This window comes from Balaenoptera acutorostrata, chromosome 6, assembly GCF_949987535.1.
Source record: "Balaenoptera acutorostrata chromosome 6, mBalAcu1.1, whole genome shotgun sequence".
NCBI lineage: Eukaryota > Metazoa > Chordata > Mammalia > Artiodactyla > Balaenopteridae > Balaenoptera > Balaenoptera acutorostrata.
In genome coordinates this window covers 82,245,349-82,260,296 of record NC_080069.1, presented here as the reverse complement: position 1 = coordinate 82,260,296, position 14,948 = coordinate 82,245,349, and the positions used below count along the sequence as shown (strand labels likewise).

Sequence of the window (14,948 nt, the reverse complement as noted above, 5' to 3'; positions counted from 1 at the left end):
GATTGTTTATTTGAGATTTTCCTTGTTTCTTTTGGTAGGCTTGCATTGCTATAAATTTCCCTGTTAGAACTGCTTTTGCTGCATCCCATAGGTTTTGGATCATCGTGTTTTCATTGTAATTTGTCTCTAGGTATTTTTTGATTTCCTCTTTGATTTCTGCAGTGATCTCTTGGTTATCTAGTAACGTATTCTTTAGCCTCCATGTGTTTGTGTTTTTTACGTTTTTTTCCCTGTAATTGATTTCTAATCTCATAGTGTTGTGGTCAGAAAAGATGCTTGATATGATTTCAATTTTCTTAAATTTACTGAGGCTTGATTTGTGACCCAAGATATGATCTATCCTGGAGAATGTTCCATGCACACTTGAGAAGAAAGTGTAATGTGCTGTTTTTGGATGGAATGTCCTATAAATATCAATGAAATCTATCTGGTCTATTGTGTCATTTAAAGCTTGTGTTTCCTTATTAATTTTCTGTTTGGATGATCTGTCCATCGGTGTAAGTGAGGTGTTAAAGTCCCCCACTATTACTGTGCTATTGTCTATTTCCTCTTTTATAGCTATTAGCAGTTGCCTCATGTATTGAGGTGCTCCTATGTTGGGTGAATATATATTTATAATTGTTATACCTTCTTCTTGGATTGATCCCTTGATCATTATGTAGTGTCCTTCCTTGTCTCTTATAACATTCTTTATTTTAAAGTCTATTTTATCTGATATGAGTATAGCTACTCCAGCTTTCTTTTGATTTCCATTTGCATGGAATATCTTTTTCCATCCCCTTTCAGTCTGCATGTGTCCCTAGGTCTGAAGTGAGTCTCTTGTAGACAGCATATATATGGGTCTTGTTTTTGTATCCATTCAGCGAGCCTGTGTCTTTTGGTTGGAGCATTAAATCCATTCACGTTTAAGGTAATTATCGGTATGTATGTTCCTATTACCATTTTCTTAATTGTTATGCGTTTGTTATTGTAAGTCCTTTTCTACTCTTGTGTTACCCACTTCGAGAAGTTCCTTTAGCATTTGTTGTAGAGATGGTTTGGTGGTGCTGAATTCTCTCAGCTTTTGCTTGTTTGTAAAGCTTTTGATTTCTCCGTCGAATCTGAATGAGATCCTTGCCAGGTAGAGTAATCTTGGTTGTAGGTCTTCCCTTTCATCACTTTAAATATGTCATGCCACTCCCTTCTGGCTTGTAGAGATTCTGCTGAGAAATCAGCTGTTAACCTTATGGGAGTTCCCTTGTATGTTATTTGTCATTTTTCCCTTGTTGATTTCAATAATTTTTCTTTGTCTTTAATTTTTGTCAGTTTGATTACTATATGTCTCGGCGTGTTTCTCCTTGGGTTTATCCTGCCTGGGACTCTCTGCACTTCCTGGACTTGGGTGGCTATTTCCTTTCCCATGTTAGGGAAGATTTTGACTATAATCTCTTCTCATATTTTCTCAGGTCCTTTCTCTCTTCTCTTTCTGGGACCTGTATAATGTGAATGTTGTTGCATTTAATGTTGTCCCAGAGGTCTCTTAGGCTGTAGGCTGTCTTCATTTCTTTTCATTCTTTTTTCTTTATTCTGTTCCATGGCAGTGAATTCCACCATTCTGTCTTCCAGGTCACTTATCCGTTCTTCTGCCTCAGTTATTCTGCTACTGATTCCTTCTAATGTATTTTTCATTTCAGTTATTGTACTGTTCGTCTCTTTTGTTCTTTAATTCTTCTAGGTGTTCTTTAATTCTTCTAGGTCTTTGTTAAACATTTCTTGCATCTTCTTGACCTTTGCCTCCGTTCTTTTTTTGAGGTCTTGGATCATCTTCACTATCATTATTCTGAATTCTTCTTCTGGAACGTTGCCTATCTCCATTTCATTTAGTTATTTTTCTCGGGTTTTATCTTGTTCCTTCATCTGGTACATAGCCCTCTGACTTTTCATTTTGTCTATCTTTCTGTGAATGTGGTTTTTGTTCCACAGGCTGCAGGACTGTAGTTCTTCTTGGTTCTGCTGTCTGCGCTCTGGTGGATGAGGCTATCTAAGAGGCTTGTGCAAGTTTCCTGATGGGAGGTACTGTTGGTGGTGGGTAGAGCTCTCAAAGAATACTTAAAGCTCAATAATAAGAAGACAATCTGGTTGAAAAATGGACCAAAGATCTTAAGAGACACTTCATCAAAGAAGATACATAGATAGCAAATAAGCAAAGATGTTCCACATTATATATAATCAGAGAAACAAAAATCAAAATAAGAATAATGAGATACTACTACACACCTACTATAATAACCAAAATCAGGAATACTGACAACACCAAATAATGGCAAGGATGTGGAGCAGCAGGAACTCACAATCACTGATGACTGAAATGCACAAGGGTATAGCCACTTTGGAAGACAGTCTGGAAGTTTGTTACAAAACTAAAGATACTCTTACCATACGACCCAGCAATTGTGCTCCTTGATATTTACCCAAAGGAATTTAAAGTTATGTCCCCACAAACACCTGCACATGGATGTTTATAACAGCTTTACTCATAATTTTATATGAATCAAGTTTATCCACAAAAATTTTATATTCTAATTTTATCGCCAAAACTTGGAAGCAACCAAGATGTTCTGCAGTAGGTAATGGATAAACAAACTGTGATACATCAGATAATGGAATATTATTCAGCACTAAAAAAAAATGAGCTCTCAAAGTCATGAAATGACAGGGAGAAACCTTAAATGCATATTACTAAGTGAAAGATGTCAATGTGAAAAGCCTTTCTGTTCTATAATTCCAACTATATGACATTCTGGAAAAGGCAAAACTATGGACACAGTAAAAAGATCAGTGCTTGCTAGGGCTTGAGTGTGATGGGGGAGGGATGAACAGAAGATTTCTAGGGCAGTAAGAATACTCTGTATGATAAACTCTATATGATACTATAATGATGGCTACATATCATGCATTTGTCCAAACCCATTCAAGGTACAACACCAAGAGTGAACCATAATGTAAATTACAGACTTTGGGTAATTATGATGTGTAAATGTCGGTTTTTCAATTCTAACAAATGTACCACTAGGTGGGGGATGTTGTTAATGGGAAGGCTATGCATGGGTGGATGCAGGGGGTGTATGGGCAATCTCTGTAGCTTCCTATCAACTTTTTTGTGACACTAAAACTGTTGCAATATGAAGAAAGTCTTTAAAAAGTAATAATAATTTTAAAAGAGACTGACATCAAAGAGAGAATAAGTTTTCGTTCACCATTTTTATCCCTTCATTTTTATAACTTACTTTTTCTATCACACACAATGACTGCTAAAAAGTACCTGAATTCCTGAGAAAATTATAAGCTTTCTTTTACCTCTAGTAACCTAAATATTTGTAACTAATCCCATACATCCTAATTTAACAGGTACATATTATAGATCTGTCTCATTAATATACCTAAACTTCTTTTCAATATCTTTAAATACGCCAGCTTAACAACCTGAGGATGACAGGTGCCAAAATACTACCTACCAAATAACAGAGGATTTCCTTTTATCTGCCTTAAACTTTTTAAGCTCAAACTTCAAAGGAAGTTGCCTGATACTTGTAGAGTTCCAGGATTTTATGTAATGTCATATCCACTTTATATTGCTCACAACTTACAAAACTGAAATCAAATGCTTCTCAGATTTCATCTTTCTAAATCATTATAGTTTCTGCTTGTGATTATTTTAGGCACAATTTTCTGGTCCTAACTTATAGCCATTTTAGTATCATAAGAATACTAGTACAAAAGGCTTTCCTGGTGTCTTCTCCCTTTATTGGTTGTGTCTGGCTGTAATGCACTGAACCAGAGTTTGGCAAAATATGCCCAAGGATTAATCCAGCCTGCTGCTTATTTTTGTAAATAAAGTATTAACTGGAATACAGCCATGCCCACTTACTATGTACTGTTTATAGCTGCTTTCATGCTCATATAGCAGAGTTGAGTAGTTGTGACAGACAATACAACTTCAAGCCTAAAACATTTAATATCTGGCCCTTTAAAGAAAAAGTTTGCTGACTGTTACACTGGATTAATCTCTCATACTCTTGCATTCCATTATCTGTCTATATATAGACATTTTAACCAACTGCTTTAATTTCTGCTAGGCTATACATATTCCCTACATTACAGGACATAAATTCTCCCTAATCATAGACTAACAGAGCAATCTAAAGCAAGGGAAGTTAGCCATTTCTTCTCTCAGAGTAGTATCACCTTCTTTTTTTGGTACCCCGTAACATCCTAGATTCTAGCATACTTAAGTATAAAATGCTGAAAAAAAATCTATTCGTAACCATGTTTGCAACAGGAAATGACATACATCTTTGTCGTTTCTCACATACTGTCAAACTTTAAAAGAAATATCAGACAACAGTAAATAGGCAGGAGGACACTTGGGAAGGAAGCCAAAGAACCTAAGCGTGTCTAAAATTAACCTATACCTAATGTTTGATTGTAAACAACAGCAAAATGTATAGAATGGTTTTCTTTCCTCCTCTCTTTCTCAAACCAAATTCCTGGCATTCCTCTGCTTTAAGACACTCAGAGTCCCAGTTTGATATTCTTGAGTGAGGAAGTCTAAGAGAATGAGAGTAAACTGCACAATGTTTTCTAGAGAATTGAGTCCTATAATTTGAAAGGCAAAAAAAAAAAAAAAAATGAGCATTCTCTTCTTGCCTCTCTAGTAACAATTTCACTTAGATTGTTTGGTAGTTGTTAGATGTGTCTTTCTTTAAATTTTAAAATAGATCTGTGGCTGAGGTTTGAATGTTTGCAAGGGAGAGAAAAATTACTGGTGGAAAGAAAAGGTGAAAGGGCTAGCTACAGTCTTAAACTATTTAGGACTAAATCAGCTAAATAGTCTAGTCTAATTTAACAGACTTCTATATTTAGGATACTGGGCTCAAAGCATCAGTCAGCTAACAATAAAATATAAAGATCTTGGTAAAAGCAAACACACGATAAATATAAAATCAAGTATTATGATTTTTTATTGTAACTTCACCTTTTATTTTCTACAGGATTTAAAAGACAAATGCATGAAAATATAAATCTGGCCTAACGGGTACAATATATAATAGAGGTATAATTTGTGACATCAATGACATAAAATGGAGGGGGTGGAGCAATAAATAGTAGAGTTTTTGTATGCAATTAAAGTTAAGTTGGTGTCAATTTTTTAAAAATTGTCAACTTTACAACGTTATAGGTAATCTCCATGATAACTAAAAAGAAAATATCTATAGAACATGCATATGTGGAAAAGAGAAGGGCAACAAAACACGTCAGAACAAAAAATCAACTAAACACAAACGAAGGCCATAACAGAGGAAAGAAGGGACAAAAAAGCTATAAGACATACAGAAAGTAAATAACAAAATGACAAAATTAATGTGTTCCCCATCACTATTTATTTTAAACATAATGGTTTAAACTTCACAAAGATATAAATTGACAGAATGAATTAAAAAAAAAAAACGGGGCTTCCCTGGTGGCGCAGTGGTTGAGAATCTGCCTGCTAATGCAGGGGACACGGGTTCGAGCCCTGGTCTGGGAAGATCCCACATGCCACGGAGCAGCTGGGCCCGTGAGCCACAACTACTGAGCCTGCGCGTCTGGAGCCTGTGTCCCGCAGCGGGAGGGGCCGCGATAGTGAAAGGCCCGCGCACCGCGATGAAGAGCGGTCCCCGCACCGCGATGAGGAGTGGCCCCCACTTGCCGTAACCAGAGAAAGCCCTCGCACGAACCGAAGACCCAACACAGCCAAAAATAAATAAATAAATAAATAAATAAAATAAATAAAGGGAAAATAATTTAAAAAAAAAAAAAAAAAAAAAAAAAACGGATCAAACTATATGATGTCTGCAAGAGACCGACTTTAGGTCTAAGGACACAAATAGTTTGAAAGTGAAAGATATTCTATGCAATAATATCCAAAAGCAAGCAGGAATGGCTACAGTATCAGTCAAACCAGACTGTAGGTCAAAACCTGTTACAAGAGACAAAAGACATTATTTAATAAAAAGTCACTTCATCAAGAAGATATAACAATTAGAAACATATATGCACCAAACATCAGAGCTCAAAAATATATGAAATATTGACAGAGTTGAGGGAAGAAATAGCTCTACAATAACATGAAACTTCAATACCCCACTTTCAATAACTGATAGAACAACCAGAGAAAAGATCAATAAGGAAATAGAGGACTAGAACAACGCTGTCAACAAACATAAACAAAACACTCCTCCATCAACAGCAGAATACACATTTTTCCATACATGCACATAGAATATTCTCCAGGATAGACCGAATTTTAGGTCATAAAACAAGAGTCAAAAATGTTTTAAAGACTGAATAGAAAGCATCCTTTCTAATCACAATGGAATGAAACCGGAAATCAACAGCAGAATGAAAAATGTAAAATTACAAATATGTAGAAATTAACACATTTATTGTTAATGAGTCAAAGAAGAAATCGCCACGGAAATAAAAAAATATCTTGAGACAAGTGAAAATGAAAACACAACATACCAAAATTTATAGCATACAGCAAAAACCGTGCTGAGGGAAATTTATAGCTATAAGCACTTATACTGAAAAAGAAAGATCTCAAATCAGCAACCTAACTTCATGCCTTAAAGAACTAAAAAAGGAGCAAACTAAACCAAAAGTTAGCAGAAGTAAGGAAATACAGATTAGAGCAGAGAGAGAGAAAATAGAGAATTGAAAAATAATTGAAAAAAAATCAACAAGAGTTTGTTCTTCAAAAAGATGAACAAAACTGAAGAACCTTTAGGTAGACTGAGATAAAGACAGAAAAGACTCAACTAAAATCAGAAATGATAGTGGGGATATCACTATCAATCCTACAGAAATAGGAAGGATTTTATGCCAACAAATTGGATAACCTAAATAAAGTGGACAAATTCCTAGAAACACACATCTATCAACACTGAATTTTGAAGGAACAGAAAATCTAGATAGACCTATAACTAATATGGAGAGTGAATCAGTAATCAAAAATCTCACAACAAATAAAAGCCTATGATCAGATGGTTTCACGAGTGAATTCTACCAAACATTTAAAGAATTAACACAAATTTTTCTCAAACTCTTCCTGGAAACTAAATAGAAAGGAATACTTCCTAACTCATTTTAAGGACAGCATTACTCTGATACCAAAACCAGACAAAGATACTACAAGAAAAGAAAACTACAGACCAATATCCCTTATGAACACTGATGCAAAAATCTCCAAAAAAACACTAGGAAACAAAATTCAACATTATATTAAAAGGATTATACACCATGACCCAGTAGGATTTAACCCTGGAACGGAAGAATGGTTCAACATATGAAAACAGATCAATGTAATACACCACATTAACAAAATGAAGGGACAAAATAACACATGATCATCTCAAATGATGAAAAAGCATTTGGAAAATGCAACATGTTTCCATAATAAAAACACTCAAAAACTAGAAATAGAAGGAAACTACCTCAAAATAATAAAGGTCATATATGAAGAAACCACACATAGCACACTCAATGCAAAAGACTAGAAGCTTTTACTCTGTGATCAAAATAAAGGATGCCCACTTAAATTACTTGTATTCAACATAATATTGGAAATTCTAGCCAGAGTAGTTAGGCAACAAAGAGAAAAAAAAGGTATCCAAATTGGAAAGGATGAAGTAAAACTGCCTCTGTTCTAACATGAAGTGGTCTTATATGTAGAAAATCATAACAATTCCACACACACAAAAAATGTTAGAACTAATAAACAAATTCATCAAAGTTTCAGGATACAAAATCAACTTGGAAAAATCAATAGAGTTTCTATTAACCAACAAAGAAATTAAGAAAACAATTCCATTTATAATAGTATCAAAAAGAATAAACTTAACCAAGGAAGAAAAAGACATACACTGAAAACTACAAAATAATGCTGAAAGAAATTTAAAAAGACACAGGTAAATGGAAAGACATCTTGTATTCATGTATTGGAAGACCTGATGTTAAGATGTCACTACTGAAAACATTTGCAGATTCACTGCGATCCATATCAAAATCTCAGTGACAACTGTTGTTAAAAATAGAAATATCCATCTTAAAGTTCAAAAGGAATCTCAAATGACCCCAAATCACCCAATCAATGTAGAAAAAGATTAATGTTGGATGACTCATGCTTCCTGATTTCAAAAGTTACTACAAAGCTACAGGAATCAAAACAGTGTGGTACTGGCATAAAGACAGACACAGAGACCAAGGGAACAGAACAGAAAGCCCAGAAATAAACCATCACATATATGGTCAAATGATTTTCAACAAGGGTGTCAAGACTATTCAATAGGGAAAGGCCAGTCTTTTTAACAAATGGTGCTGAAAAAAACTACACATCCACATGCAAAAGAATAAAGCTGGATCCTTACCTTACATCACATCCAAAAATTAACTCAAAAAGGTTTTCTAAGCACTAAAAGTATAAAACTCTTTGGAAAAAAATATACAGGAAAAACACTGGATTTGGTAATAATTTCTTAGATATGACAACAAAAGCACAGGCAACAAAGATAAATTAAACTTAATCACAATGTATAGCTTTTGTGCATCAAAGGATGCTATCAAAAGAGTGATAAATAAGACAATCCACAAGAAGAAAGAAAATATTTGCAAATCATTTTATCTGGTAAGAAGTTAATACCCAGGAAAATATTTTTTAAAAAACCAAAACAAATCTCCAACTTAACAGCAAAAAACACAAACAACCTAATTAAAAGGTGGGCAAAGGACTTGAACAGACATTTCTCTAAAGAAATATATAAATTGCCAATAAGAGCATGAAAATACGCTCAACATCACTAATCATTAGAAAATACAATTCAAAACTATAATTAAATACTACTTCACACCTGTTAGGATGGCTATTATTTTTTTGAAAAGGAGAAAATAACAAGCGTTGGTGAAGAGGTAAGAGAATTGGAACCCCTGTGAATTGCTGATGGGAATATAAAATGGTGCAACTGCTATGGAAAACAGCAGGACAGTTCCTCAAAAAATTAAAAATAGAATAATCCAGCAATTCCACTTCTGGATATATACCCCCCAAAATTTAAAGCAGGGACTCCAATAGATATCTGTATACCGATGTTCACAGCAGCATTATTCCAAGTCAAATATCCATTAACCCATGAATGGATAAATAATGTATGATATATACATGCAATGGAATTAGGCCTTAAAAAAAATGAAATTCTGACATACACTACAACATGGGTCAACATGAAGACATTATGCTATGTGAAATAAACCAGGCACAAAAGGAGAAATATTGTATGATTCCACTTATATGAGGTACCTAGAGTAGTCAAATTCATAGAGACATAACACAGAATGATGACTGCCATGGACTTGGGGGAGGAGAGAGTGGGGTATTATTGTTTAACAATGGGTAGAGTTCCAGTTTGTGAAGCTGATATGGTGGAGTGGTTGGACAAAAATGTGAATGTACTTAATGCCACTGAATGATACACTTAAAAATGGTAAATTTTGTTATATATATTTTACTACAAAAAAATCAATGAAACATGGTATTTCTTAGCTATATAACTACTAAGAAAATCTACAATCACATGAAAACAGGTAATACATACTTGGGCATCCTTATATCCATGAAAACCATGGCCTTAGAGAGTTCCACATTGAAGTGCATAGGTACCAAGATATGTTGTGTGGATACACTGAGTTTTCGTGCTTCTTTCCAATTATCACCTAATTACAGAAAACAGTACATGTTTAACACATGTGTAATTTGAAAAACATACAAAACCTAACATTACCATTAATACTTCGTAGTCATACAGTGCATGGTATGAGGAAATCTTCCTACATCTAGATAATCTTAATGCCATATTCCCAGGTACACATACTCAGCAGGTAAATTCTTTTCCCTTTCAAAGACTCTATGTTTTAATAGGGAAAATGTTTATTAAAATGTTAACAACAACATAGTTTTAATCAAATCTACTGTGCATCCTTGGTAATCACTATGCCAACCATACATTACTCAAAAAACATGGCTCTGAGGCAATAATGAAAAAGGTAGGGAAAAGTGCAGTTCTTCAGTATTAACTAATAAAAGTTACATTTAAGATTTATAACTGACACTGTTCTAGGCAATGTTTAAATTTTCATTTAATTCTCACAATGATGTATAACATCCCATTTTAGAAAAATGAGACTGAGAGGAATTTACAGCTTGCTTATGGTCAAAAAGCTAGTGAGTGATAAGGTTGAAATTGTCACCCAGGTCTGCCAACATGCGACCCTCTGGCAACATTCACTGCAGTGTCACAAGCCTAAATGTTCAGTAAAGGAATGGCTAAATAACTGACAGCATAGCCTTAGAACTTTAGATAGCCAGTAAAAATCATGAATTTAAGTGCCCAAAATATTACTGGTAAATGAAAGGCAGGTCAGTATATAAAACTATGTAAATCATGTTAAAAACGCATTCACAAACACTCCCAAACACCACACAAAATACATCCCATACATTCATAGGCACATACATTGAAAAAACACCAAAAGGATATCCACTGAAATATCAACAATGCTCATGTGTGAGCAGTAGGATAAAGAATGATGTTTTTGTTTTTCTGTATTGTCCAGATTTTCTAAAAGACATGTCTATATTAGAAAGAAATAACTTTTAAAATTTATAACAAGATTAATGGGATCCATATAATACAAAGCAGGTACATTACTCCATTTGAACCTAATAATACCATGAGTCAGTTAAATCTTCAGTCAAGGAAAACAAAGCAAATGAAAGCTTAGACTCCTGAAGACAGGTAGTAAAATGGACTTTATTACAATTTTTAAAATTCCAACAGTACCAAGATAAATGAAATATTTCCTTCACTTCTCAATTTACAGATAAAAAATAAGATATTTAGAAGCATGTGTTTCAGTATTTATCAGGGAACTCTATGACACAATTACATAAAGTAACCCCAATGTCAAAAAAACCCTGCCCCCCAAAAGATTTAATTATTTAAGAATAGTTAATGCTTATCAAAAACAACTCCAAGGAATTCCAATAATTTTCAGATAATAATAATGAAATACTGAAAACAATTTTTTACAAAGCATCTCAATATCTTTTTTTTTTTTTTTTTTTTGCATCTCAATATCTTAACTATTAAGTATGGCTCATGGACTTTGAAAACCAGTTACCAAAATGTATCAAACACACCAAACTATAGTAATGTATTCCTTGAAAATAAATTTATGGATTTTTCTATAAACAATTTGCATTTCCCATCCACTATACTTCTGGGCTCCTTTTACACCAACTGAAATATGATAAAAATAAAAACCAAGCTCATTACTCTTAAAGCAAATATAGTTAAAGAAAAAAATCAAATGTTCCAGTCCTATATACACTAACATTTTTAATAATCATAACTTTAGGATCTCATTGTTTCTCCTTCTATTAGTTAGCTCAGATAATTAAAATTTGACCATATACACATCTCAATGTTCACTAACACCCTGGCTATTCAGAAGCAATATGACAGTGGAAAGAGGGCTCAACTAGTCTGGGCTCTCTATCTACGTTAGTGGCTCCTGACAAGTGAATTTCTGGCTTTGGTCACTTCATCTAAAAAACTATATCCAGATCAGAGATGCTTATTTGTACACCAAAGTGAATAGGGTAAAGGTATTCCTAAGATAGTGACCTTCTTCAGTCTTTGTGTAGCTGTTTACAGCCTGGGCTCTCAGAGCCCCTAAGCTGGCTGCCTCTGGCCTTGAGCAGCCTCTTCTGGTTATCCCATTGTGTAATACAAATATCACTTTAAATATGTGCCAGTGCTTTCCAACCTTTTCCAAAGGTTGGAAAACACTGGTATAGATCAGGATTTCTCAGTCTCAGCACTACTGATATTTGGGCCAAGTCTGTTGGGGGGTGGCTTTCGCCTATATTGTATGAGGTTTAGTAGCATCCCTGACCTCCACTCACTAGATGCTAGTAGTGCCCCAACTCCCCACTCGTGACAACAAAAAAAATGTCTCTAGACATTGACAATGTCTCTTGAGGGATAAAATCACACCTACTTGAGATACTGTTCCTAGGAAATATCTACTATCACTTCTAATTCAAAAAGGTAAAAGTTCTAACATATTTAGGATGAAAGTCTTCAGAGAAACTGTCTAAAAACCTAATTAATCACTTCAGCAAAACAAATCAACAAATAATGCACTGTACACTTACCAACTCTGCTGTAAAGCAGCTGTATGCTTGTAAGCTGAATATCAAAGGAATCATAAGCTCTACACATTATCTCTTCAAGTTTCGCCCCACCTTGTTTTAAATCTCGTAATTCTGAACGAATTTTACTTGTCACCTTGAAGATAATGTTAATAGTTTAAATTACTTCAAAATGAAAATATAAAGTTTTTTATCTTTCAGACTATAATATAAAAATTTAACAGGAGAAGATAAACTCACAAGCTGACATACATTATAAGACTATTAGAAATGTCTTTATCCATGACATATACAGTGAGAAGGCCAGATATAAAGTAAATTTTTACATATTAAGTTATATTTTCCAGTCATTTCTATTAAAAAAGGGGAACAAAGCCAGTCCTGGTAAATAATAGATCTAAAAATTATTTTAATCTGCTAAGAAGCCTTTTTATTAAAAACAAAATTAAGAGACAAATATAACTTACAAAATGTTTCCATGGCACAATGACAGATATTCAGATAACTTTATAAGAAGAAGTGAGAGTCCACAATTAAATATTAGTGTACCTGAATTTTAGTTCCAGCTCTGCCATTTATGCAACCCCAAGCAAGTTATAGTTGTACTTCCCCTTGCTTGGTATACTATGCATACTACTGTTTTCACTCAAGTATCCTGGAGATCACTTCACAGTAGTATATAAAGATCTTATTCATTCATATTTATATATATATATATATATATATATATACACACACACACACACACACACACACACACACGCATATGTATATATTTTTTATTTTAACATTTTTCCCTTTATTTTACATAGTTCATGTGAAGTAGACAGTCAAAATTGATTATCTGTTTGAAAGGTAATGAATTTTAGGCAAAAGGTTAAGCAAATTGCCTCAGGTCATAAAACTAGAGAGATACCCTTCTGACCACTATACCTTTCCACTGGCTGTTTCCACTAAACCGTACTGCCCATGAACCAATTCTATAACCAATTTCAAATATGAATAATTATCTGTATAAAATTTTATTATAAATGTAAATCCAGCAGTGTCTACATAATTACTAACTGAAGAGTAAAAAAAAAAAAAAATATATATATATATATATATATATATATATATATATAAAATAAAGGAGAATGTCAATAACAAGGAAAGGCACATATTTGTTAGGTAGCCAGAAAGAGCATTCCAATATTATCCATCCCTTCTGGGTCTTTAAATTGTTAGAGTTATTCCTCTACATTTCACGATCTGGAGTACTGCTGTCCAACAGAACTTTCTATGATGATGGAATTGTTCTCCATCTGTTCTAATACGGTAGCCACTAGTCATCTGTTACTATTAAACACTTGAACGTGGCTAATGTAACTAAGGAACTGAATTTTTAAAAATTTTAATCAACTTAAACAAATACATGTGGCCAGTGGGTACCATACTGAACAGCAAAGATCTAGAAACACTGAAAAACAAAGTATTCTCTACTCAAAACTGAGGGGAAAAACATACATAATTGAATAAGAAGCAAAATGCAAGAAGACCATCTCTCAATTTTAGGATTATTTAATAGAAATATTAAAATGCCAATGTCTAAAGTATATACACAAACAATTTCAGAAGGATGAATATATATTTGATTACTTCCAGAACTCCCTTCCACTCTACACATTTTAATTGACCAAGTAATAAATTTAAATTGAAAAGGAAATAGACTTCTCAAGCATTACTCTCAAATTTTATAAATATAATTCTTAGGTTCACCCCTGAGCTTCAGCACTCAATGGGTCATTTTCCTATTAGAAATGTAGGGAAACTATCTAATTAAATGAAACTTCACTTTACTTGCCAGAAGGGAAGATTTCTCAAATCCTACTTTCTGCTATTAAGCTAAAAATTAATATACCAAATCAAACGTCTAAAGACCAAAATACATCTTAAACAAAGAAACACCATAAGTGTCATATTATAAAATAATTATTAGTAGTATATACCTTTAGATGACCAAGATCCAAAAGAAGCAGATTTGATGTAGGGCTAAAAATTCCATCTTGTGGGATAATAATATATGAAGCCTTCAAATTAATTTTGAGATCAAGAACTTTCTGTGTTTCAATAATATACAGCAGACCTGCATAAAAGTTAAATCTATACAATGAATTGTTTTCACAAATTACTCAAGAAATAGAGAATCATTAAACACATGAATTGGTAGCACAACCTTAAAATGATGTGAAATTAGTATTAATTTTAAAATAACCTTGAGCAAAATATTTTCATTATAAAGTAAGATATTTGTTAGTCAATGTGTATACTCATTAAATATAACTGAGTACAAAACTGGAATACTTCTTCAAAAAGAAGTTTTTGACCCATAAACCCAATTTGGGAAAACTGGGGAGATACACATCTAAAAAAATTAAGTTACATGAAATATTAGAATCTATATAATTCTTCCCAAATCATGAACTTAATACAGCTACATCTACCATACTGAACAATGATACTTGATCTTTATATTACTCTGAGACAATGAAAATCCTGGATTATTAAATCATCTTCAATAAAACTGTATGTAAACCAGAAAAGGGAACCAGAACTTTCTATGAAAATGGATGAATCTACCAAAATGAATTTTAACTAAGATAAAGTCTTGAACTTATAC

The 14,948-nt window shown here is 33.4% G+C and overlaps 1 protein-coding gene across 4 annotated transcripts in view; it reads right to left on the bottom strand.

Moving 5' to 3' along the window:
- Window positions 1-14,948, bottom strand: part of VPS13A (vacuolar protein sorting 13 homolog A) — a 273,046-nt gene that overhangs the window by 189,998 nt on the left and 68,100 nt on the right. For all 4 annotated transcript variants that reach the window (XR_009008570.1, XM_007182294.2, XM_007182295.3 and 1 more), the window contains exons 20-22: window positions 14,278-14,414; window positions 12,293-12,425; window positions 9,669-9,786 (exon numbers count right to left, since the gene is read on the bottom strand). Coding sequence is in view for 3 of the 4 variants with exons in the window: in XM_007182294.2 (XP_007182356.2) it covers window positions 9,669-9,786; window positions 12,293-12,425; window positions 14,278-14,414 (388 nt within the window). In the remaining variant the exon portion in view is untranslated. The remainder of the gene's footprint in view (window positions 1-9,668; window positions 9,787-12,292; window positions 12,426-14,277; window positions 14,415-14,948) is intronic.